Here is a 23,364-nt window from a genome sequence, read left to right on the forward strand (position 1 = left end):
TCCATATGTTACACATTCAATGTGTTTTATATAATTAAGGACACCTACCTTACTACTGTATCATCTTGAAATAGCGTATAAAAGTTGTATTGAACAATGCTAACGGCTAATATTTGTGTTAAAATAGTAAAAAGACACAAGTTACAGTAACTAGCAGGGAGTGAGCTATGCCTCTTCTTTTTTTTTATTACTAAAAATGCATAAAGTTTCTGTGCTAGTGTATTAGCTTATTTCAAATGATGCCAGTTAAGCCTTCCTGTTAGCATAATTTAGCTCATTAAAATGTAGCGGACTCGAGACATATTCTGAACATCAGTATGCTAAAAATGCTAACTTAAGGTTTATGGATTTGATACTAATGTTGACCGTAGCGCTAATACTTAGCTTCCGAGGGGAAAGTAGCCTGCAGATAAGCTACAGAAGACTTTTGTCGTTTAAAATGTATTTTCAGGTTTATTGGTCGTTTAGAGATGAAATAAGAATAAAATATTTTTTGACTAGAATAGTCATTTATGATCAAGAGGCTGATGGTGATTTAGTTTGTACTCTGAGTTAAGTGACCTTAACTTGAAACACGGCCATGCTGAGACTCTGCTGTCCAGATTTTATGTCCCAGCTGTCATGTCAGATGAAGGGAGGCAGGGATGTCAAGGATTTATGGGGCTCAGGTGACGGGAAACTTTTGGACTCACCCTTCTATCCCACACGTCTATCTCATCATCCATCCATCCCCCACTGTCCCTCCTCCTCCTCCTCTGTAATGTCTGTCAGTGGGTTACATCTTCACACAGGTGGCACACACAGCAGGAGGTCTATGTCGTGAAATCGTTGACCTCAGTGTGACTTAAAGCAAAGTGAGAATGGAAACTTTGCTTCTGTTGTTCAAGCTTTTTGGGAAATCTAATAAAAAAAAAACTGGTAACAGGATAAACAACTTTTTAAAATCCACAAACCAAAGAAGGACAGAGAGACACCTTACTCTGCACAAATAACGAGTATCAAACAGAGGGAAGTCCCATACATACCCCACCTCAATTTCCATCCATTTAAATCTTGTTTCTTTACTTATTTAAAATTGACATCTTTACTGCCAAAATATTGAGAGTTTCAAAGTTTTTAGGTTTGTACTGTAGCGTACTCTTGATTCTAAAGCTGAAACAGGCGGTCTAATAACAGAATTATCCGGTAACAATTTTAGAATATTTGTCCAATAATGTCAGAAAAAATGAACATCATGCTAACAAATGTATTTGTAGTTCTTTTATAGCTGTTTTGAGGCTTGATTTAAAATTGCCATATAAATAAAAGCTTCAATTATTATTATTTTTATATTCAATTTCAAATCAGACCAAATATTCCACTTTTACTTGATAGGTAAAAAAAACAATCAAATTTTACATTTTAAAAGATGGATTTAGACACTTTTCTTTTCTTTTCTTTTTTCACATGAATCTAATTTAAAAAGTTGAAACTGAAAGAGCAAAGTATTTAGTAAGTAATCAGGTAAAAGTTGTACTCAAGTCATTTATAATCCAGCCTGGAAGTTGTGAAACATCAAGTATAGATTCAGTTGGTTCAAGCGTCATCAAACTGCATGTATCCATGGCAACATTACTCTGGTTCTACTTCCTAATACATCCAAGTAAACACCCGTTTGACTGACTTGAAAATCACTTTAAAGACTGGATGACAACCCAGGTGTTGTCTTCTTTAGGTAAGTAGCCATGGTTTTAACGATTTTATATCAAATTCAGCTTTTATTTTCATACATTTTGATTTCTCTTGTTATTTCTATCTAATACAAACAGATGGGAAACATCCATGGCTTGTTCAATGGATTAGTTATGTTGGGGTTAGAATACATCCCTTAAAGTTAAATTGAATTACTCTGAAGTACAAACCTGCAAGGCATCCATGCTTGTTTGGTTTTACTTTGCAAAAGCTCTATATGTCACAGTTTTAGGATTTTATTGTTGATGTTTCTGTGATGTGTGAAGTGCTGGGTAAGTTCCTTTTTTTCCATGAACTTGAATGAAAGCTGGCCTTTCAGTCTATATTCCTGCAGTGAAAGTCAAAATATATTGACTTTTTTAGGTTTTTCTCCATCCTTTCATCCATCTAAAGCACTGCGGCGGCCATGTTGTCAGGTCTTTTCTAAAAGAGAGTCTCCACATGTGTTTAGGAAGTTAAATGAGGCAGAGAGGAGGAGGAGGAGGAGGAGGAGGAAGGGGGGGGAGTGATGAAGTTAGAGAGAAAGGGAGGGATAAATGGAGCAACAGTCTTTGTTTGCAGCACTTTGGCACAGAGAGACAACTTTTCCATCACACACACAGATAGACCGTTTACTCCCCGGCTCCCACATGGTGACCTTTTTTTCTGCTTTTGCATGGATGTGAAAGAATGTCAGGATGTCAGCGCTCTGTGTGTGCGTTTGTGTGCGCACATGTGTGTGTGTGTGTGTGTGTGTGTCAAAGCTAGTGTGAGAATGACGGCTAGGAGCAGATGCAGTAACATCAGCTATCACACACACACACTCAGTGTATTCATCCACAGACTCATGTTTAACTACGTTGGACTATAGGGTTGTCATGATAGCCGAGATTTTTAAACGTGGATACTGCTCTAATGTAGTGGCTGGTTGGGTGTACAACATTGACTTTATTTAACGATGCACAACACATCTCTACCTCCTCCTGTTCTACAAAAATGAAAGTTTTCCTTGTGACACTGAATACACATTTAGAGTCAGAGTGTGAGTAGAAGAGATTGGCTGGTGGAGCCGCAGCATTAACCCCCATTAGCCCCTTTCTCTTACTAAAAAAACACATTAAACTTTGTGATGAAAGGTCAAAGGGGGGAGGCGGGGGGGGGGGGGGGGGGGGCAAATGTTTTGGCATCATTTTTGCAGAGCTGTCATACGGCCTTTTCTTTTACTTGCGGCCTTGTTCACTCCTCTTCTCTTCTCCCTTTTTCCTTCCTGTCCTCCATCCTTTTTTAACACTTCTAATCCTCTCTCTTCCCCTCCTTTTCTTTCCCTTCTCTCCATCCAACACCCCTCCTCCTCCTCCTCCTCCTCTTTCTCCTCCACTCCTTGTCGCCGTCTGTCGCGTAGTCTTTCAACAGGCTGTAAAAAAGTGCTGCAGGAGCACTTCATCAGCCAATCACAATGTGTGCTGAAGACAGATGATGCTAATGTAAAAAAACAATCCAGGGCTAAGCTTCGGCTCCGTGTTTTTGTGTGTGTGTGTGTGTGTGTGTGTCGGTGCACCTGCCACAACCATGTTACAGTTTGTCATGTAAGAGCAGTGATACAAGGAGAGGTCATTGGAAACACTACACACACACACACACACACTCACACACACTCTCACAAACTGCCAGTTGTCACCAGTCACTCGCAGAGCTCCACTCATCCTCTCCTCATCTCTTCTTTCTTCTCCTCCATCTTGCTTTTTTGAAACTGGAACTGGAGTAAGATTATGGATGATTAAACTAGATTTAATACTTTTACACGCTCTGTGTTAAGTCTAGTTGAAACTTTATTGATCCCTGTTGAAAGACAAAACAGCAGAAAAAATAAAAAGAGTGAACAAAACAAGAGAACAACTGAAAACAAAGAATAGATTCACTGAAATGTATCTCTTTGCAGTTCTCAGCTTTGTTTTATTTGTGAATTCATGAATATAAATAAATAACAAATAGCTATTCCAAATATAGATGTATTTTTTTAAATTACTTTATTTATTTTGACAAAGTGCTTCTTTGGTTGTTCGAGACATTTTTAGAGTTGAGCATTTTGTTTAGTTTAAAGGTTGTCAACAGTGAAGTGCTTTAAGTTAAAGTTAAAATAATGTCTGCATCTTCTCTAAGATGGAATCCTGGTACATCTACATCTTAATTGCATAACTTCTGTTTTAGCGCTCGTACCAAACCCCATTCACTTTATCAATATTTTAAGATCTCTCTCTCTATATGTGATCTCTGCTTCTCTCTCATTCTTCTCTTTTTCCTTTGAACGTGGAATGTCAAACACACGCTCCCACCCTACAACACACACACACACACACACACACACACACACACACGTGTAGACACACACATAAGGCCTCTGTCAGAGCTGGAGGAGGAAGTGGCGAGCTCTGGAGTGCTTCTTCCTGTGGGGGCTGCCAAACAGGAAGCTGTAATTAGCTCTCTTCTTCTACTTCTCCTCCTCCTGGAGCAAAAAAAAAACTCATCTTCATTCCTCCTTTTCATCCACATTCCCCCTCTATCCTTTCTTAATCATTGAAAAACTTAAAGTTCTGACTTTTTCTTAAAACAAGCCTGGTCTCATCACTTTTACATGTCTTTCCTCTGCTGTGTCACACTTTCATCTTTGTTTGTATTGTCAGAATCATTCAGAAAACTAAGAGAAGTCACTGAGGTTACTGTTTAGAAAGAGGCTTTTTAAAGTGACAGAAGCCTTGAATGAGTCAAAAACATACTTTCTGTCTCCTTTATCTTTCAGTTTGTGTCTTTTAAACTGTTATATTTAAACTCTTTCCATCCATTTCCTGTGCTAAGTCATCCAAAACCTTTATTTACAAACTTTCTAATTTCATGAATGCACTTCTGCAGCATTTATAATGTGTTAATAAAACTTGTGAAACCAGAGAGCAGTGTGGGATATTAACCCGAGCCTGCAGCCTGCAGCCCTCTCCCTTCACACACCAGACTCCATTGAAAAACCTGCCTGTTTAACGTGTCCTCATTTGACATCCAGTAGCACCAAGTAGAGGATGATTTTCAAGACCTTTTTAAAGATTAACCAAGAGGCAGAACAATCTAAATTTAATGGATTACTTATATAAGGTTGTACATTGAGAAATCTTTGACATAAAGTGTTAAAAAAAACGTTTGTAACATGTTTTAATCACAGCTGCATGGAGTGATTGATTCTTTGTCAAGTTATCAATAATTGCCAATTATTCCAGCATAAATGCGATATTTCAGTTTTTCTCCCGATATTAAATATTATTTAACGTGTGAAAGATGAGATCTGGACCGTCACCTTTGTGAAACACTGACGTTTTTTCTCGTTTGCATGGACATTTTTTTGCACCATAGAAGTAATCGATTAATAGAGAAATTGATGAACGATGACAAAAATTGTCTCTCTTCTTATATTTCAGCAGTCATGGAAAACTCCAACGAGGAGCAAAGAGCAGAGATAAACGAGGAGGGGGAGTCGGAGACAAAGGAGGAAAAGACACACAGTAACCTTAAAGGTACGCACATTTCCTCATTTGAAATTGACGAAATCAAGCCAAAGAAATGACCTCAATTACAACCTAAACTTTTATGATACAGCGATCAACGGGCTGACAGAGGAGGCAGCGAGTGCAGGAGAGCAGCTACAGAACGGAGACCGAGGAGGAGGAGGAGGAGGAGGAGACGGAGAAGGAGGAGGAGGGATCATGGGAGCTGAAGGAGGAGGAGACCTGTCCTCCATCAACGCCATGATGTCAGCAGTGATGTCAGCAGCAGGGACCATCAACGGCGGAGGAGACGGAGAAGGAGGGAGTGGAGTCACCTCAGCCAACTCCTCCGCCGGGCCCTCGCCAAGGTGAAGAACACATACCGCTGTTTTTATTTATTTCATAAAAGCCTACAAATACTTTCCAGCATCTGCCTCGATTTCTAAATTATAAAATATTTCAAAAAATATTTTGGAGGGTAAAATCAGAAAAGAAAAGTGATAATGTCAATCTTGGTCATGAAAGGAGAGTTGATTCAGTTGATTAAAAATCTGAATGTCTTGTGTTATAGATCACATTTTTCCAATCATTTCAACATCTAATTAATGCAGGAAGATGCCACGATCAGCCTTCAAGGATATCAAATATGATGACATTAATAAAGAGAATAAAGTAGCTAATTAAACAAAAAAATAAAAACTAGATTCTCTTTTTGGATCTACACTTAAATTCAATAAAAAAAAAAAGGTGTGTTCAAACTGTCATCGTCATGGCGATGCTAACGCTTTCTGTTTCTCTGTTTTAAGCCCCTCCCCCAGCAAGTCGCTCACTGCAGCGATGAGAGCCCCTCCCAGCCGCAACGCACGACGCACCCAGGTACATAAACAAAAATACAATAATACACACTTTTATGTTCTTAACATTCATGACATTTTCTTTTCCTTTCCCCTCTCTAATTATCCCCTCCTTGTCTCCTCTTTTTGTCCTCCTCTCGTGTCCTGGTTTACTCTCCTTATTTACTCTCTTTCCCCACTTGTTTTGTCCTTTCCAATTTACCTCTTCCTCTCATTTTACCCATTCCTCTCCTTATTAACTTTCCTTGTGTTCTCCCCTTGTCTTCCTCTTCTCTTCCTCACTAACTACTCCTCCCCCTTTTGTCCTTTTTCTATTTACCTCCCCTTGTACCTTTCCACTTCTCTCCTAGCATCCTCTCCTTGTCTTCCTCTCATCTCCTTATCTACAAATGTTTCCACTTCTTTATCACAATTTATTTTTTCCTTTCCTCTCCTTTTTTTCTTCTTCTTGTACTCTTTCATTTTCTTATCTTCTCTCATTTTCCTTGATTCCTCTTTCCGACTTATTTTGTCTCCTTAACTCCTCCTTTCTTCTCATCATTTCTTTCCTCTTTGCTCCTCGCTTCATTTTTGCCTCATCATTGTGGTACATTTTCCCCTCTTGCCTCCCATCATGCACTGCAGCATTCCACATCTCTTCATCACTTCCTTTAGCTCAAACAGGAAAAGAGGAAGTGCTGCTTCCCTGCTAAGTGTGTGTGTGTGTGTGTGTGTGTGTGTGTGTGTGTGTGTGTGTGTGTGTGTGTGTGTGTGTGTGTGTGTGTGTGTGTGTGTGTGTGTGTGTGTGTGTGTGAGAATGTGTGTGTGTGTGTGTGTGTGTTGTATATGTGTGTGTGTGTGTGTGTGTGGTATATGTGTGTGTGCTTTAAATTATAGAGATTGTTTTCCCATATTTTCCTCACATAATGACCAGTGCAGAACAATGTGTGTATGTTTAAGAAACAGGGTTCTCTCACATGATTGGTCAGCTGAAATCATGTCAAACTGAAGTCATTAGTGTAACTTTAAACTGTGAAGCTTTAAAGGAAAAGTCCCCTGTTTCTGTGTCCATTCATTGTTGTCAAATTTCAAAACTTTTGGGACTACAGTATTTTTATTGGTGGATGAATCCAAATGTGTTCCTCTACTGAGCATTTGAGACAACAGGATGGTGTATATAGGATTAGGTCATACAGCATGTGTGTTTATTGTAAAGAAGGAACAACAGTGTGTCTCATTTATGTGTTTTTAATGTGCAGCGATGGAGCCCTGTGGCCCAGAGGCACATTTTGAATAACATTTGTCTGGTTATATACAGTATTTTGTTTTTTTATAACAGGACACCAAAGACGAAAGCTCAGCTTTTATATGTCCGCTGTGTGACAAGAACTGTCAATCACAACACCAGCTCACCATGCACATTAGACAGGTATGTAAGAACTGTACTAAAGTTGTCTAAAGTTTTCATATTTTTCGTTACAGAAGGTTAAAAAATATACAGTGTTATTTTAATGATCACATGTATTGAAAAGTACAGAAACTTTTAAAAGAATACAGATCTACATATACATTTTAACCAAACATTCTGTGAGCAAAAGAAGTAGCACAAAGGTCATAAATGATGTACCTCTTTAACAAAAAGGTCTGTTTTTGTAGGGATTAGGCCACTGTCATGCCTGCTTTACGTAGTAGTGTCGGCGGTGCTTCTTCTTCTGTGGTGGCTGTAAAGTGACATTCTTACCTCTCTGCAGCACAATGCAGACGCCGGAGCGTCGGATCACTCCTGCAGCATCTGTGGGAAGTGCCTGAGCTCGGCCTCGTCGCTGGACAGACACATGCTGGTCCACAGCGGGGAGAGACCCTACAAATGTAACGTCTGTGGACAGACCTTCACCACCAACGGCAACATGCACAGGTGCGCGCGCACACACACACACACACACACACACACACACACATACACAAATAAACACACACAAGTGTAAACGTACTTTGTTCATCCAGAGCAACAATCATGACCCTGTGGTTTTTTAATACAAAGCTGCATCATTTGGCTTCTGAGGCGTTTTTAGGAAGGATGTTGTGTGATGTTCTGTGATTTTGCAGTTCCTAGAGTGTCCACTAGAGGCTGTCTCCTGCAGTGAGCCAAACCCAATAGAGCCGCATGTTAAAATGTTCAACTTTACAGCAGAAATGAACATGTTTCCAGCCTGATACAAAAACAGTTTCTCTCTTAAGGACAACTGTAAGGACAGATTTTTGTTTTTAACTCAACTGTTTACATCATATAAGGCTTAAAGTGATGTAGAATTAGGGGCGTGGCCTCTTTTAGTGACAGGTGGGAGCTGCTAGGTGTCAACTCAGCCAATTCAGTCATTGGACTTAGCCTCTCGCGATGCATGTATGTATATGGTTATTTCTCGCCTCATCAAAAATAAGATGGCGATGTCCAAAACGCCAAACAAAATAAAAAAAATAATTTTGCTACAAGTTGGAAAACAAAACCCACACAGTGACTTCATTACTGGTCATTAATCCCTAAATTTCGTAAACAAGAACAAATGAAAAAACACACAAATTATTGCACACAGACTGCCTGTACGTTAGTGTGTAACAACTGAAAACACACACCCACACACACAATCACACTCACACACACACACACACACACACATGCGTAACCTCAGGCAGAGGAAGTAAGCGTTTAATCCGGTCCCAAGTCAACCATGATGGGAGCACAAAACCCAAACTGGTCCTGACTCTGTGTACTTCTATGTGTGTGTGTTGGGGGGGTGGGTAACACAGGAAATGGGAAGACAACTTTAAACTATCCATCACACAGATGCACACACACACACACACACACACACACACACACACACACACACAGAACAACGCCCAGTCATTTATTATCAGTGAAGTCCAGCCTCTACCGTCAGACTCAACCGTCCCTAAAGTCGTGTGTGTGTGTGTGTGTAAGTGTGTGTGTGTGTGCAGTTAATCTACATCTTGAATCTTGTCTGACCTTCACTGACCTCTGCTTAAAACCTCACATGTATTTAAACAGACCAAATCTGACCAATCAAAGGAGAATTTACCACAAACAAACACATTGAAAACGACTGAAGAAAAAACAAAAGAAATCATTTTTGTGAAGCGTTTTTTGCCTCAAACTCAGCAGCACGGTTTGTTTTATTTTCAAAACAGGAGGAATGGTTTGAAACATGCAGCGTTTCAATGTTGGTTTGGGACAAAAAGGCAAATGTTTTGTGCTCTCTCAGACTCGCTCTTCTCTGTGATGGTATGAGGAGATGTGGGCAGGATGGAATGACTGTAGGCTGAGAGACAGACAGAGATGTCACAGCAGTTTTCTTCCCAAGTTTGCCTCTGTGCTCTTCTCCTGTTTCCTGCTGTGTTACAATGAGAGTGTTTACGTGGACTTTACTGTCCTGGTTATGAGTGGCTTATACTGTGGCTTAGCAATATTGCAGAGACCTTTGTGTTAAAGAAGATACTGCTGAGGGAAATACATTGTCTTTTTAGACGCTTCTTCTTCTGCAGTGTTCACCTGTTAGCTTCCTACTGCTGTTCAGGTTGAGTAAAATGCTTTCTGCGAGCTTTTTCTTTCTTTGTATTCGATCATACGAGAGTGCTGAAAGTGATTCAGAACAGTACAGTTGTAGTTCTGGTGCGTTTTTATCTTGACTCTTTGCAGTTACATGACTCTCTCCTTTCCTGCTAAAAGACAAACTGAACTCACACTGATGGAAAAACACAATCTCCTGCAGGCTGCCGACGATCTGGATGCTGATTTCCATCAACACACCCTGGAAACAGCTGCATCATTTCCCCAGAATCCTGAGAAAAATTAGGAATTCAAAACACAGACTGAGAAGAACTGCACCTTTTTAATTTTGTGATAATTCACAATACAAACTAGATTAAAGCAGAAATATATAGAGGGGAGGAGACGAGTCAAGTCTACATGCGAGGCCTGAGTTCACACGCTGCTGTAGGAAAATAAAGAGGAGGCCTGTGTGGATGGAAAAGAGGAGCAGAGGGAGGGGAGGAATTCATTTTGCAGCAGAGCATCCTTTGAAATGTGAAACACGAGATTTTCCTACTCTTCAAACATGCAGAGAGGAAGATGAAGGGAGGGAGAAAAAGAGGGAGAGAGATGAGTTCGATGTAGGCGACGGACGGAAAGAATCATGTGTGAAGAATTTCCAGCCTGGTTTGGCAAAATCTGAAATGTTTTATTGCCTATTAAGGAGACACATTCAGAGAAATTATGTAAAAACAAACATCCAGAGGCAAAAAAAAAAGAAGCTTGTGACCCAACAGGAGGAGAGGCATGTTGGAGGGAAACGAAATATGTGCTAAAAAAGAGAATCCATTCTGCAGGAGAGCATCACTGAAATGTGAAACTAGTTTTTCCTGTTTTTTTTTCTGCAAGCACCGAAAGGCATCATGGTAGGAAGAGATGAATATTGGAACCAAGGCAAGGAGAGGAAAACCTCTAGGAAGGTAGAAGACAAAGAGAGGACACAACTTTTAACTTCAAACTTGTTCTGTCATTCATCAAATATAAAGTTATATTAAGGAAGTTATGATAAGAATTTTTCAAAACCTGTAAAATAAAAGAAAAAAGTATCTTTTAAACTTCTGTTAGAGAAAACGATAAAAAGGGATCTCTGTTTGAGGTTTAATTTGCACAAATTTGTTTTCTTCTCTTGGCAAAATTTTAAAACTGTATCAAACTTAAAAATGACAAAAACTCAAATTGTTACTTTTTCAGTTTTAAAAAGATAAATATTAAACGAAGAAGACACAGTAATGAATCCCAGATGTAGAGACGCAGAGAGCAGCATCACATGAGCCGGCCTCTCTCGGCCTCCTGGCTGCTCTGTTGTGAGGCCGCGGGGCCTGGTTGCCATGGCGAGGCATCCCATTAGCCTATTATGGGCTGGCAGCGGTATGTGAGCTTGGATTGGCTCTCTGTGTCTGCTGCAAATTTCAGCCGAGCGAGGAAGAGAGGAGCTGAGAAAGTTCAGCTCATCCCTCTGCCTCTCTGCACATCCTTCTTTCCTTTCCTCGATTCCTTTCCTATACTTCCTTCACTTTCTCAGAGGGAAATCCCTCCCCTCCCCTCTCCTCCCCTCCTGGGTGTAAACCTGAAACTGTTAGTTGTTCAACTCTGATTCTTGCTCAGATAACATGTGTCAGACTGCGAAAGCTGACTCAACAGCGCCCCTGTGGTGATGTAGAGGCACTGCAGGCAGGAGGTCAAACTAGTACATTGTGTTACTGCTCTGCTGTGTGTGTACTGCTACTTTTACTTATGCTGCCACAGAGGATTGCAGTAGTAGTGAGTTAAAAGAAGTTGATATTGTGGTGCATAATTCTGAATATTTATATTTATATTTATTTACAAGAAAACGACCCTTGGCGGCATGCCCTCTGCCACTCTCTCCTCCCAACATTTACTGTCTCTCTTCAGCAGATAAATGCTTAAAATCAGGTTTTAATGAAAACAATTAAAATATATGTTATATATAACTCCGCAATCAAATATGTCATTTAAGCAGTTTAAACATGCAGAGTATAATAAAATACTCAGAGTAAAATAAAGAAGAAATAATAATAAAATAATAAAGAGTTGTTGTTTTGTGGCAGTGATTTTGAAGAAAATCTTCAACTGACACATTCTACAGTTGAAATCGATGGTTGCTCGGTACGTTGGTCAGGAAAAAAACAGTTTCCAGGGTGTTAAAATATCATTTCGTCTCATCCTCTCAAAAGAAACAGACTGTCTACATCAATGCAGTACGACCTCTGCTCTGCAAAAAGAGTTAGTCAATTATTTAATTTGTCTTTGTGTTTGACAGACTCTTCGTTAAGAGGTGCACATACACCTTTAGATGTCGAAGTAGTTCCAAATATCAACATATTTAACACTTTGTTAAACTTTTTTGACTTCTTCTACGACTAATACTTCTACTTTGAATATACTGCATTAAGGCCATTTTTGCTTGTTAATTTGTGTGTGTGTGTTTGACTGCACAACAGCTGCTCAAACACACACACACACACACACACACATGCAGCAGGATTGTGTCTCTGCTGACTTCGCACATTTCCTGCTCTCTGATTGGTCAGTTCGGGGGTCACAGTACATTTTGGGCCAAGAAGACTTTGCTCCCTCAACATCCCGCCTCCTCCTCTTCCTCCTGTGATCTGATTGGTTATTAAGTAACTTCCTGTCAGCTGGTCTCAGGTCTGCTGACTGTCAGGACCTCTTATGGGTGTCCGGCCTGATGCCTGTTAGTTTATTAATAGCAGAATACATCCAATCCCACCTCCTCCTCCTCTGTGTCACTTTTCCTCTCCTTTCCTCTCCTCTCCTCTTCTGTCCTTTCCTTCTTGTGTCAACTTGCTTTTCCTCCCCCCTATTGTCTATCCTCTTCTCCTTTCTTTCCTCTATCCTTTCCTTCCTCCTCATCTTTTTCTTGCAAGTCCTTTCCTCCTTTCCTTTCATTCCATTTTCTTTCTCTCACTCCTCTCCTCCTGTGTCTTTCCCTTGCCCTGTCCCCTCTATCCTTTAATTTTCTCTGCCTCATTTTGTTTCCTTACATTCAATCTCATTTTTATCCTTATTTTCTTTCCCGTCCCTTCCTCTCCGTCTCTCCTCTCTTTTCCTTTTTTCCACCTCCTCTCATCTACTTAACTATTTTGCTTTCATCATCTCTTCTTTTTTTCCTTCCTTACTTCCTCTCCTTTCCCCCCTCAGTGTGTCCTTCCATCCTCTCCACTCCTCTCCTCTCCTGTTTGAACTCCTGTAAACCGACACCTGTGCTAAGGCCACATGCTAGCTAGCCATGTGACCTTTATACTCACACTAAAATAGCAACACATGCTAACTGCCTGCACACTTTCTCACGCTTCTCCCAACACCTGAACAGAATCACATACTCTACTTACCAGACGATCACAAGAGTGCAGCAAACACACAAACTCCATCTTTCTTTCTTTCTTTCTGTCTTTTCTTTTTTTGTTACTCGTATATCTGTAGCTTTCCTTTTCTTTCATCCGTCAAGCTCTCTGTTTTATCCACATGTCTTTGATTTTTTTTCTATTTTTTTTTGTTTTGTTTCTCTTTCTTTCTTTCTTTCTTTCTTTCTTTCTTTCTTTCTGTTTCATAATATTGGCGTCTGAGTCTGTGAATTCACATTGCATTACAGCGTTGCGGTAACGCGAGAGAGCACGGCATAGACACAGTCAGACATGGCCGCACATAACAAAGTGGTGCGCCCCCCACTGGCTCCACTGATCTCGCCCCTGTAACGCCTCTGTTACTACCTCTAAAGGCAGTATCCTTTAGTATCCTATCCCCCCCCCCCCCACAACACCTTCCCAACATGCTTATTGAAGGTGAAACATCACAGGGATGTAAATATCGCACCTTGAAACAGCAGTCTGAACAGAGCTTTTATTTTTCCTTTCAATAAAAAATACTTATATTTAAAGTATCAAGTTTTTCCTTTCTGCATTACCGAGTTTATCGACCTCATGACCGTTTGAAGGAAGTTGTTATCATGGCAACGAGAGCATGATCACTTCATGCTTTAACCTGAAGTCCCTCCTCCCTCTGCCTCTCATACGCTGAACTGTGTACAGATTATTGTGTGTGTGTGTGTGTGTGTGTGTGTGTGTGTGTGTGTGTGTGTGTGTGTGTGTGTGTGTGTGTGTGTGTGTGTGTGTGTGTGTGTGTGTGTGTGTGTGTGTGTGTGTGTGTGTGTGTGTGTGTGTGTGTGTGTGTGTGTGTGTGTGTGTGTGTGTGTGTAAGAGCAAGTTTAAATGAATCAATTATAACAAAGGTCTTCTGCTCTTACTCACTTCCCAGAATCCTTTGTAACTGTCAGCTGTTTAATCTCCATGCATGTGATTTAAACAAGAGGTATTTTGTTTGTGACTTACACAAAACAATCAGTTTTTTTATATGTTTTTCAATCGATCGATCTTAAGCTACCCCCAATCCTAATTTGCTAACCTAACCTAAATGAAAAGAAGTTAAAAGAAGTAGTTTGACATTGGGATGAAGAGAAACAAAAAAAAAAGCAACCACCAGCGTAATGCAGTTACCCGTTACCACCACATAGGCCGCCAAAGACAACAAAACAGATCTTTGAGACTTACTCCACAGTTTGTTGTTTTGTAGGTTTCCAAAAGTAAAACTAACCTCAGACTCTTATTCTTCTTTCTCAGACACATGAAGATCCACGAAAAGGACCCGGCCAGCGGCCTGCTCCCCGTCAGCCCCCCCTCCCCAACCAAACGTCGCCGTCCGTCTGTCAAGAGGAGGCTGGAGGAGGAGAATGGAGAGGAGCCGCCGAATAAGAAGGTACAAACTCACACATTTACTTGATTTTTATCGCGTGCAGAACAATGCAGTGGTGTTCATTGTGTTAATGTCGGTGTGTGTGTGTGTGTGTGTGTGTGTGTGTGTGTGTGTGTGTGTGTGTGTGTGTGTGTGTGTGTGTGTGTGTGTGTGTGTGTGTGTGTGTGTGTGTGTGTGTGTGTGTGTGTGTGTGTGTGTGTGTGTGTGTGTGTGTGTGTGTGTGTGTGTGTGTGTGTGTGTGTGTGTGTGTGTGTGTGTGTGTGTGTGTGTGTGTGTGTGTGTGTGTGTGTGTGTGTGTGTGTGTGTGTGTGTGTGTTCAGGTGGTGGAGGATGCGGCGTCAGAGGAATTGGCAGCTGCAGTTCGAGGAGCCGAGGAGGAGCTGCTGCCCTGTCCAATCTGCTTCAAGACCTGCAGCTCCAGACTGGAACTGGATGCACACATGGACGCACATCCCGACACTGCATTAAGGTACACACACAAAGACACTGTATGTTTTTAATCATGAAGGAAAATAAGAAAGAAATTAAGACCTCGGGAAAGACAAAATAAAAGTCGAGGAAAGGAAGCAAAAAATGAAGTAAAAATCAGAGACAGTGAAATAAAAGGAGCTGGAAGAAACAAATCCAATTTGAAAATATGGAAATAAAGAATAAGGAAACAAAGAAATTGAGTAACAGAAAGGGAGTCAGGGAACGAATTAAGAAAAGAGGTGTAGGAGAGAAGAAATATAACCGGAGGACAGAAGAAAGAAGAGAACAGGCAAAAACGGAAAGAAAAGAAATGAGAAAAGAGTAAAAGAAAGAAGACACTGATAGAATAAAAAGTGTAAAGAAAGTAAGAAAACCAAAAGAAACACACTTTGTAAAGAAAGGGAAAGAAGAAAAGGAAAAAAAGAACAAAGAGAGAAATAGAGCGGTGCTGAGCTCATTATGGAGGAAGGCAGGAATATTTAGCTGTAAATCCTCACTAATCAGCCGGTAAGAGGATCGACTGAACTGAAGGGAGGAGAGCGAGGATGGAGGGAGGGATGGAGAAGGGGGTGGGGGTGACTCTCTAACTGACAGTTGGGGAGAATGAGGGATGGAGAGAGGAGCCAAAAGAACAACAATAATTGGTGATAATTATTTAAATGGCTACAGAGTTAGCATCGGATACTGTTTCAGACGTATTATCTGGAGATAAAAAAGGAGGAGCATGAGAGAGGAGATGCTAGGGAAGGATGGAGACAAATGAGAGAGGAGGTGCAGAGTGAAGGAGGAGATTAAAGGAGAAAGAAGAGGAAGGAGCTGATGAGGTGGGATGGGAGGAGAAAGAGGAGGGATGAGGCTGAAGGGTGGAGGAGGAGCAGGAAGAGGGGGTGATGGAGATTTCAACAAGTGCTGGTCCACATATGGTCCTCTGTGTTCCCCCTCTTCTGTCTCAAAAAAAAAAAACCTCTTCTGAGGTGATAGAGGGGATTAAACACACACACACACACACACACACACACACACACACACACACACAATCACACAGGAGGTGATAAGAATGTGTGACTGTGACCGACACTGAGCAGCTGTCCTCACAGCACTTAACGAGAGCAGGAGCAGCACCGACACCAGGGGTTATCTCTCTCTCTCTCTCTCTCTCTCTCTCTCTCTGTCTCTCTCTACCTCTCTCTCTCTCTCTCTCTCTCTCTCTCTCTCTCTCTCTCTCTCTCTACCTCTACACACACACACAGACAAACTGACATTGAACCATTAATTACAAGTCATTTTGGAGTCATAAACGTGCCAGAAATAATGACAGAATAAATGTGAGAATTTTAGGTCAACTGATTTAGACAAAGTGTTGAGTTTTGATTTCATGCTTTCGGGTAAATCCTCCAATCGCAGTACTAAATCGTGAAGTGCTTCTCTTGTTGTGTGTCTGCAGGTGCGATATCTGCTGCCTATCTTTCCGAACCCACCGCGGCATGTTGCGTCACAACGCCGGGGTTCACAAGCTCCTCCCCCAGGACCCCAGCGGACGCCCCTTCATCCAGAACAACCCCTCCATCCCGACCGGCTTCAACGACCTCGCCTTCATCGACTTCTCCTGCAAGAAGTTCGCACACATCGCACAGGTATTAACTTTGAGTCAACTCTGACTCTTGTCAGTGCCGGCATTTGTATTAACGCTTGGGTATTTTGAAAGGATATTAAACATCTCCTACCGGTTGGGAGTAGCTGATAGGGCCATAATTGTCAATCACTCAGTTCACACTACACAACTGACAACAAGTGAGAAGGCTGAAATTCATCCCGATTTAAAAAGTTGTGCAACTTAAAATCAGCTCTAAATCAGCCTGATATCGTACAGTGAACACCCGGCTTCATCTTGTGATGTGAAAAGAATGAAGTGTGGTGCTCTTAGAGTTTTTGTTTCAGATTGATGTAAAAACAACTGGAAGGACTATATCTGCAAATCAGTCCCATTCCTTTTATATTTTGTAATTTCTAAAACTTTAATTCCCTTCCAGGTCTGGTGTGAGACAAACCTCCGCCGCTGCATCAGTAAGTTCCATCGGTTCGTCTGCGATTGCTGCGACAAAGCGTTCCCCCTCCACTCTGCGTTGGAGCTCCACAAAACCACGTCCCACTCTGAAAAAGCCAACGACGCTGACACACAGGAGGCCGAGGCCGAGGAGGAAGAGGAAGAGGAGGACGAAGACGAGGACGTAGCTGACAAAACGATTGGTCCAGAGAACGAGGAGGAAGAGGTCCTGCATGCAGAGCAGTCCGGCTTCTTGGAAGGGCTCGGTCTGCAGCACATCTCTACGGTACAAATCAAGTCCACTTTAATTCATCACAGATTAAGAGGATGGCAGAAATAGAAAATTATTTGTTAAAGTAAAAATGCACAACTAAATTCAGTACAAAAGAAACATTTATATAATAAAATAAATGATTTTTTTGTTGGCTTAGTTTTCCTATGTATGTGTAATATTCTGAAGATAAAAATCTCTTAAGTCATCATTTGTTTTATTACAATAGTCAGTATGTATTTGAATGCAATAATATCATGTCGTGATGAAGGTGTCTTTCTTTAAATCTAGTATATTAAGGCCTTGGTCACTTCCTCCCTCTTCTGATGATGCTGTTTTTCTCTCTCAGGTGAAGTCTGGTCCCACAGACGATGAGATTCATCAGGCTCACCTGGACAGCATCAAGGTGATCCACGTGGAGCCTCCCTCCTTTAGCCTCCCCCAGGAGCCCGCCTCCGCCTACCTCTCTGGAGGACTGGGGCTGACTCTGGGACTCGGTGTCGGGGGTCTGGCTGCCCTCAGCATCCCGCTCCTGGAGGCGTCTGGCTCCGCCTCCACCCTGCAGGGCCTCACCCAGCGCGACGCCCTCAGCCTCCTCTCCCTTCAGCCGTTCCCCACAGGCCTCCTTCTGCAGCCCGAAGGGGGCGCTGCCACCGGGAGCGCAGTCTCATCGGGCGCTAAACCCGGGGAGGCGGGGGGAGCCGGGATCATGGAGCTGGCCGACATCCAGCAGATCCTTAAAGTGGCAAGTGCAGCGCCCAATCAGATGGGACTGACCCTCCCGCCTCTCGCCAAAGCTCCGGGATTTGCTGGAAGTCAAGGTGGGTGGTCGGCTGGAGCTACATGGTGATATGTTTTTTAATCAGTCGATCAGTTATGAGAATAAAAAAACAATTCTGACTCTTTGTCCCTCCTGCAGGTCTGGTTCAGGGTCAGAAGGCGATGCCTCCATTGAAACCAAAACCTCCCATCACCCCTCGCTCCAGCCTCACCGCCACCACCCCTCCCCCCCTTCAGAGCTCCCAGCAGGCCTCTCTTGGCTGCATCAGCCCGAGCCTGCCTCCCCCCACCCCCACTCTCTTCAAAACTCCCTCCTCCTCAGCCGGTAACGGAGGGCAGCTGGACGCAGAGTGTATGGGTGACGCTCACACGCCTCTGTCAGACTCGCCGCCGGCTGTGACCACAGCGGTGCATGAGGAGGCGGGGCTAAGTGGGAGGAAACCGGGAACCAAAGCTGGAAACAACGCCGGCTCGCCGAAAGGTTCGTTCCCATGCAGATTCTGCGACCAGGTGTTCTCCTTCTCCGGCGTCCTGCAGGCTCACATGCGCTTCCATCTCGGCATCCTTCCTCATCAGTGCAACATCTGCGACTACGTGGCGCCGGACAAAGCCACGCTGATCCGACACCTGCGGACACACAGCGGCGAGAGACCGTACGTCTGCCGGGTCTGCCATTACCCGTTCACTGTCAAGGCTAACTGTGAGCGCCACCTCAGGAAGAAGCATGCCAAGACCTCGAGGAAGGACATCGAGAAAAACATCAAGTATGTCACTTCCACCACCACGGCCAACATCGCTGCAGCCATAACCGCGGTAACAACCACCACCACCACCACCACCACGGATACGGAGACTGGCTGCACCGGAGCAGAGACCACCTGCAGGTTCTGCGGCGAGGACCTGAAGAGCTACCGGGCGCTGCAGATCCACCTGCGAACGCACAACGGCTGTCAGAGGAAGCCGTTTGAGTGCCGGCGCTGTGGTGCCGCCTTCCTCGCCAAACGGAACTGCATCCACCACCTGCTGAAGCAGCACCCCGAGGTGCAGGAGAGAGAGATCGAGGATCACATCGCCACACTCCTGCCTGCCACTCAGTCCGCCTCCACCGTTGGCCCGGTCCCAGCGGCCGCGGTGACCAAGATGTCGCTGAACGGGATAAGTCCGCCCGCAGTTCAGGCGCTGCAGGCGGTGAAGGTGGAGGACGTGGTTTATCCTGCTGAACTGGACCAGCCGCTCGACTTCTCTGCCAAAGGTCGCAGCAGCCAAGCGGGGTCTCCTGGAGTCAAACTGGAGAGCGTCTCCCCAACCTTCGACTGCTCCGCCCTCGACCAGCCCATCGATCTGTCCATCCCCAGCAAGAGGCAGCGGAGAGAGGCGGCAGGCGTAGAGAGGAGGGAGATAAAGATGGAGCAGAGCGGCAACAGCATCGAGCAGCCGACTCTTTCAAAGGAGGAGAAAACAGGAATCGCTCTGCCTCCTCTTCACCCTCACCCCCAGCTTGGCTGCTACCAGCTCCCCCCTGGATCCACCCCTCCCCCGGTCTCCCTCCCCAACATCAGCAACTCCACCCGAGCTCAGCGCCTCAAACCGTTGCTCCCCAAACCAAGCTCCTCCACCGCCACCTCCTCTCCCTCCTCCTCCTCCTCCTCCACCACCACCACCCACAAGGAGCTGCCCCCTCTGGCTTCAATCGCTCAGATCATCCACTCCGTCTCTGGAGTTCCGGACCTGCTGAAGAGAGAGGCCGCCACCGTGGATGGGAAGCCACAGGGTGGAGTCTCTTCTCAGGGTGAATCTGCTGCAGCTGCACCCGGAGCCTCCGCTGCTCCTGAGACACAAAGTGAAGACACAACAGAAGGATCCAGCAGGTACGAGAGCCACATTAACGACCCAAAAGATAACTTTGATTTTTTAAAGTAATGCTGTTATCCTCTGCTTGGAGAATATAACTTAAACATTTGTTACTAACACATTTGAAGTGTGTTTTTTAACAATGTAAGATCGATCATTTATTCTCAAATTCTGATGTTTTATAGTTTATCGTATCAAAAATAGGTTGGACTCCTTTAAATCTGGTTCCTAAACTTTTTTACTTTTAAGTTCAGTAAAAACATTTCCTAATTCCACCACCAGATGGCGCCCCAGTATAAAGTCTAAAACTGAGCTGTGAATTTTCTGTCTGACAGAAAGCGAAGCAGGAAGAAGCTGGCCGCCCTGTCCGTGAAGGAGAAAGCTGCTGTGAGTAGCGGCGGCATAGACCTGGAGTCCAGCGGGGAGTTCGCCAGCGTGGAGAAAATGCTCGCCACCACGGACGCCAACAAGTTCAGCACGTACCTGCAGACTGGAGCTGCCGACCTCGGAGCAAAGAGAGGTAAGAAAAGACACTATTATACGCTCACAACTAAAAAAAAAAGAAAAAAAGAAGAAGAAACAAGGAGGCTTAATTTAAATGTTCTGTCAGACGTGGACAAATCAGGAGGAGCAGAGGAGAAGGAGGAGGGGAAGCCTGTGGCTGTGGTGGGGCCGCAGTCGAAAGGGAAGAAGAACGCCTACTCCAACTCTGTGCAGAAGATGACATGTCCCTTCTGCCCCCGAGTGTTCCCCTGGGCCAGCTCGCTGCAGAGACACATGCTGACACACACAGGTAACCCCCCCGAAATGACACACCCAGACACACACACGCACAATCACATCACACAGATGACTTATTTAGGTCAGAAATGATGTGTTTCCATCAAAGGCAGACAAAGGTCTCAACGAACATGGCCCCAATCAGTAATAATACATCTCTGGACACATTTTCTGCTAGTTTTCTGTCCAGTTTTTTTTAAATACACATAAAAGAAGTCTGTTTTCTTGATGTCCGTCCGCTCACTTGAATCCTTGGTTTCTTCTCAGGCCAAAAACCTTTCCCCTGTCCGAAGTGCGATGCCTTCTTCTCCACCAAATCAAACTGTGAGCGCCATCTGCTGAGAAAACACGGCGTCACGCACCGAACGCTGCGACGCAACGGCTCACTCGGCAAGAAGGACGGAGAGGACGGTTCGCAGGACAGCGCAGGTTAGAGCACAGAACATCCAGACTTTCAACGCGTGACGCCGATTACCTGAGTTTAAGAGACACTGTTTTAACCTGGAGACTCCTCTTGTGTTGATTGTGTTGTGCTGATTTTGTTCTGTGTCATGTTGTGTCGTGCAGAGAGTCAGTCAGAGAACGAGCAGCTCACACCAGACGCACAAAACCACGGCAACACCACCCCCTCTTCAGAATTAAGCCCCGCCCCCACAACTGAGAGTCCCTCTTCATCTGAGCAAGAAAGGGAGGGACCCACAACGCCTAGCCCCAGCCACAAATCAAGTCAAGGTAAGTCTTTAGAAACTGTGCAAGCTAAGCTAGCTTAGTACTAATAAAGAATTGTTCTATAATTGTTTCGGGCAAGGATCTTAATTTTGAGTTTTCTTTGTCCTCTTTGAAAATAAACTTCTAATCTGTGAGACTTTTGAAGGTTTGGTTTGATAAAAAAGACATTTGGAGACATTTTCTTGTGCTTAAGAAAATGTAAATTTTATATACTGAACTGTTAACTAGTTAAAGGGTAAAAAAGTATTTTTATTCAAAATTCACTGCAACATAAACTGGGTTACCTTGCCGACTTCTGTTTCATGTAAAGAAAAGTTTATAGTGTAAAATATTTGTCGTTATATATTTGTTTGTTGTTTGTTTCCCCAGTCCAATTTCTTGTGTTCCTATGCCTTTTTTTAAGAGAATAAAAGCAGAACTTTTGTCTTTTTTTTATGTTAGTTGCTGTACAGATCCTTTGATTTTTTTTCTTGCACTAAAGAAAAGAATGATTACACCATGTGTTGATGATATTGACTGTTGTTGCTTTACTCTGCAGGTGGCAGTCCAGCTTCCATTGTTGCAGAGCAGCAGGAACCTAACACCACAGATCAGACAGACCAGCAGGGGGCGCCAGAGGCCAGAGCAGGAAAACAGCCTCAACAGAGCAACAGCACCAAGGTAACACACCTGAGCCTGCCATCGTTGTTTATTACACTAATATTGTGTTAGCTAGAAACTCATCAGGCAGCAGCAGACCAGCAACTCCGGTGTTCTGTGAGGTAATATCTCTGTTTTATGAATGAAGTCTGGTGTGTTTGTAGACAGAGATAAACACCTAAGGTCTGTCCCTGTAGGGATCCTTCTGTTATATTGTCAGACCCTTTGAATAACAATCATCTTCTAGTTAACAAATACATTTTCAATGACGCAGTTCACCCAAAGGGTTGCATTACAGCCATCATAGCCTGTTTTAGTGCTGCAGGCTGAAGAAGTCTCCTGGGGCTATTCCAAAACATTTACATTTTCTTTAGTAATTTAGACCCCAAAATATGTACAAAACAGATATACAGACAAAAAGTATTTACAATAAGTACTACCGAATATTTTGCTGACAACACTTCAGAGAACTTCTTGCTTTCTTGGTTTTGAATATAAAAGTCTTTAGAAAACCTCATTAGGAGAAAAAAACCAGCCTCATTAGATTTAATTGATCTGTATGTACGTCTGTTTGATGCTAATATCACCTTCTTTTTTTCCTCCTGCAGGTGGAGAGTACAGATGATGACGACTGCCACAGCAACAAAAGTTTGGACCTGAACTTTGGCAAAAAGCTCATCGACTTCAAGCTCTCAACATCGCCAGACGCAGCTCAGGAAGAACAACCCCCCCAGCCTGCATCCTCTTCCTCTTCCTCCTCATCCTCCTCTACCTCTGCTCCTCCAGCAGCATCAGACAACCAAGAGAAGGAGAAAAGCTCTGCAGCTTCCTCCTCCTCCTCCTCCTCCTCCTCCAGCAGCCCCTCTGTGAGGCATCAGCCGGAGTACAAACACGTATGCCGAGTCTGCAAGAAGAGCTTCCGATACGCCACCACCCTCGCCCGCCACGAGAGGGCGCACCTCTCTGAGGAGACGCCCACTCCTGCACCAGTAGAAGTGACCTCGCAGGAGACAGAAGAGGAGACGGAGAGCATTGTTGCAAAACCAACAGAAGACAAAGAGGAGGAGAAAGAGGAGGAGCAGAAGGAGACGGAGATGGAGGAGGAGGAAGGAGGAGTGATGAGGGGAGGAAAGAGTGAGGGAGGAGAGAGCGGGGAGTCCGAGGAGGAGAAGGAGGAGAGGAGCGAAGAAGAGGCGTCGGAACCAAAGAGTTTAGAGGGAGGCAGAGTTGACAAGAGGAAGAAGATTTGTAAAGTCTGCGACAAAAGATTCTGGTCTCTGCAGGACCTGACCCGACACACTCGCTCACACACAGGTAAACTTTTATTTACG

The 23,364-nt window shown here is 43.6% G+C and overlaps 1 protein-coding gene across 4 annotated transcripts in view; it reads left to right on the forward strand.

Moving 5' to 3' along the window:
* Positions 1 to 23,364, forward strand: part of rreb1a (ras responsive element binding protein 1a) — a 59,712-nt gene that overhangs the window by 30,800 nt on the left and 5,548 nt on the right. For 2 of the 4 annotated variants that reach the window (XM_061064108.1, XM_061064110.1), the window contains 17 exons: positions 5,172 to 5,267; positions 5,350 to 5,605; positions 6,044 to 6,113; positions 7,410 to 7,499; positions 7,822 to 7,985; positions 14,336 to 14,471; positions 14,789 to 14,937; positions 16,384 to 16,573; positions 16,970 to 17,269; positions 17,604 to 18,075; positions 18,174 to 19,902; positions 20,221 to 20,405; positions 20,496 to 20,678; positions 20,933 to 21,094; positions 21,233 to 21,397; positions 21,933 to 22,054; positions 22,642 to 23,347. In XM_061064108.1, coding sequence (XP_060920091.1) covers positions 5,172 to 5,267; positions 5,350 to 5,605; positions 6,044 to 6,113; positions 7,410 to 7,499; positions 7,822 to 7,985; positions 14,336 to 14,471; positions 14,789 to 14,937; positions 16,384 to 16,573; positions 16,970 to 17,269; positions 17,604 to 18,075; positions 18,174 to 19,902; positions 20,221 to 20,405; positions 20,496 to 20,678; positions 20,933 to 21,094; positions 21,233 to 21,397; positions 21,933 to 22,054; positions 22,642 to 23,347 — 5,175 coding nt within the window. The remainder of the gene's footprint in view (positions 1 to 5,171; positions 5,268 to 5,349; positions 5,606 to 6,043; positions 6,114 to 7,409; positions 7,500 to 7,821; positions 7,986 to 14,335; positions 14,472 to 14,788; positions 14,938 to 16,383; positions 16,574 to 16,969; positions 17,270 to 17,603; positions 18,076 to 18,173; positions 19,903 to 20,220; positions 20,406 to 20,495; positions 20,679 to 20,932; positions 21,095 to 21,232; positions 21,398 to 21,932; positions 22,055 to 22,641; positions 23,348 to 23,364) is intronic. The other 2 variants (XM_061064109.1, XM_061064111.1) reach the window with 1 other exon arrangement.

This window comes from Labrus mixtus, chromosome 19, assembly GCF_963584025.1.
Source record: "Labrus mixtus chromosome 19, fLabMix1.1, whole genome shotgun sequence".
In the NCBI taxonomy this organism is placed as follows: Eukaryota; Metazoa; Chordata; class Actinopteri; order Labriformes; family Labridae; genus Labrus; species Labrus mixtus.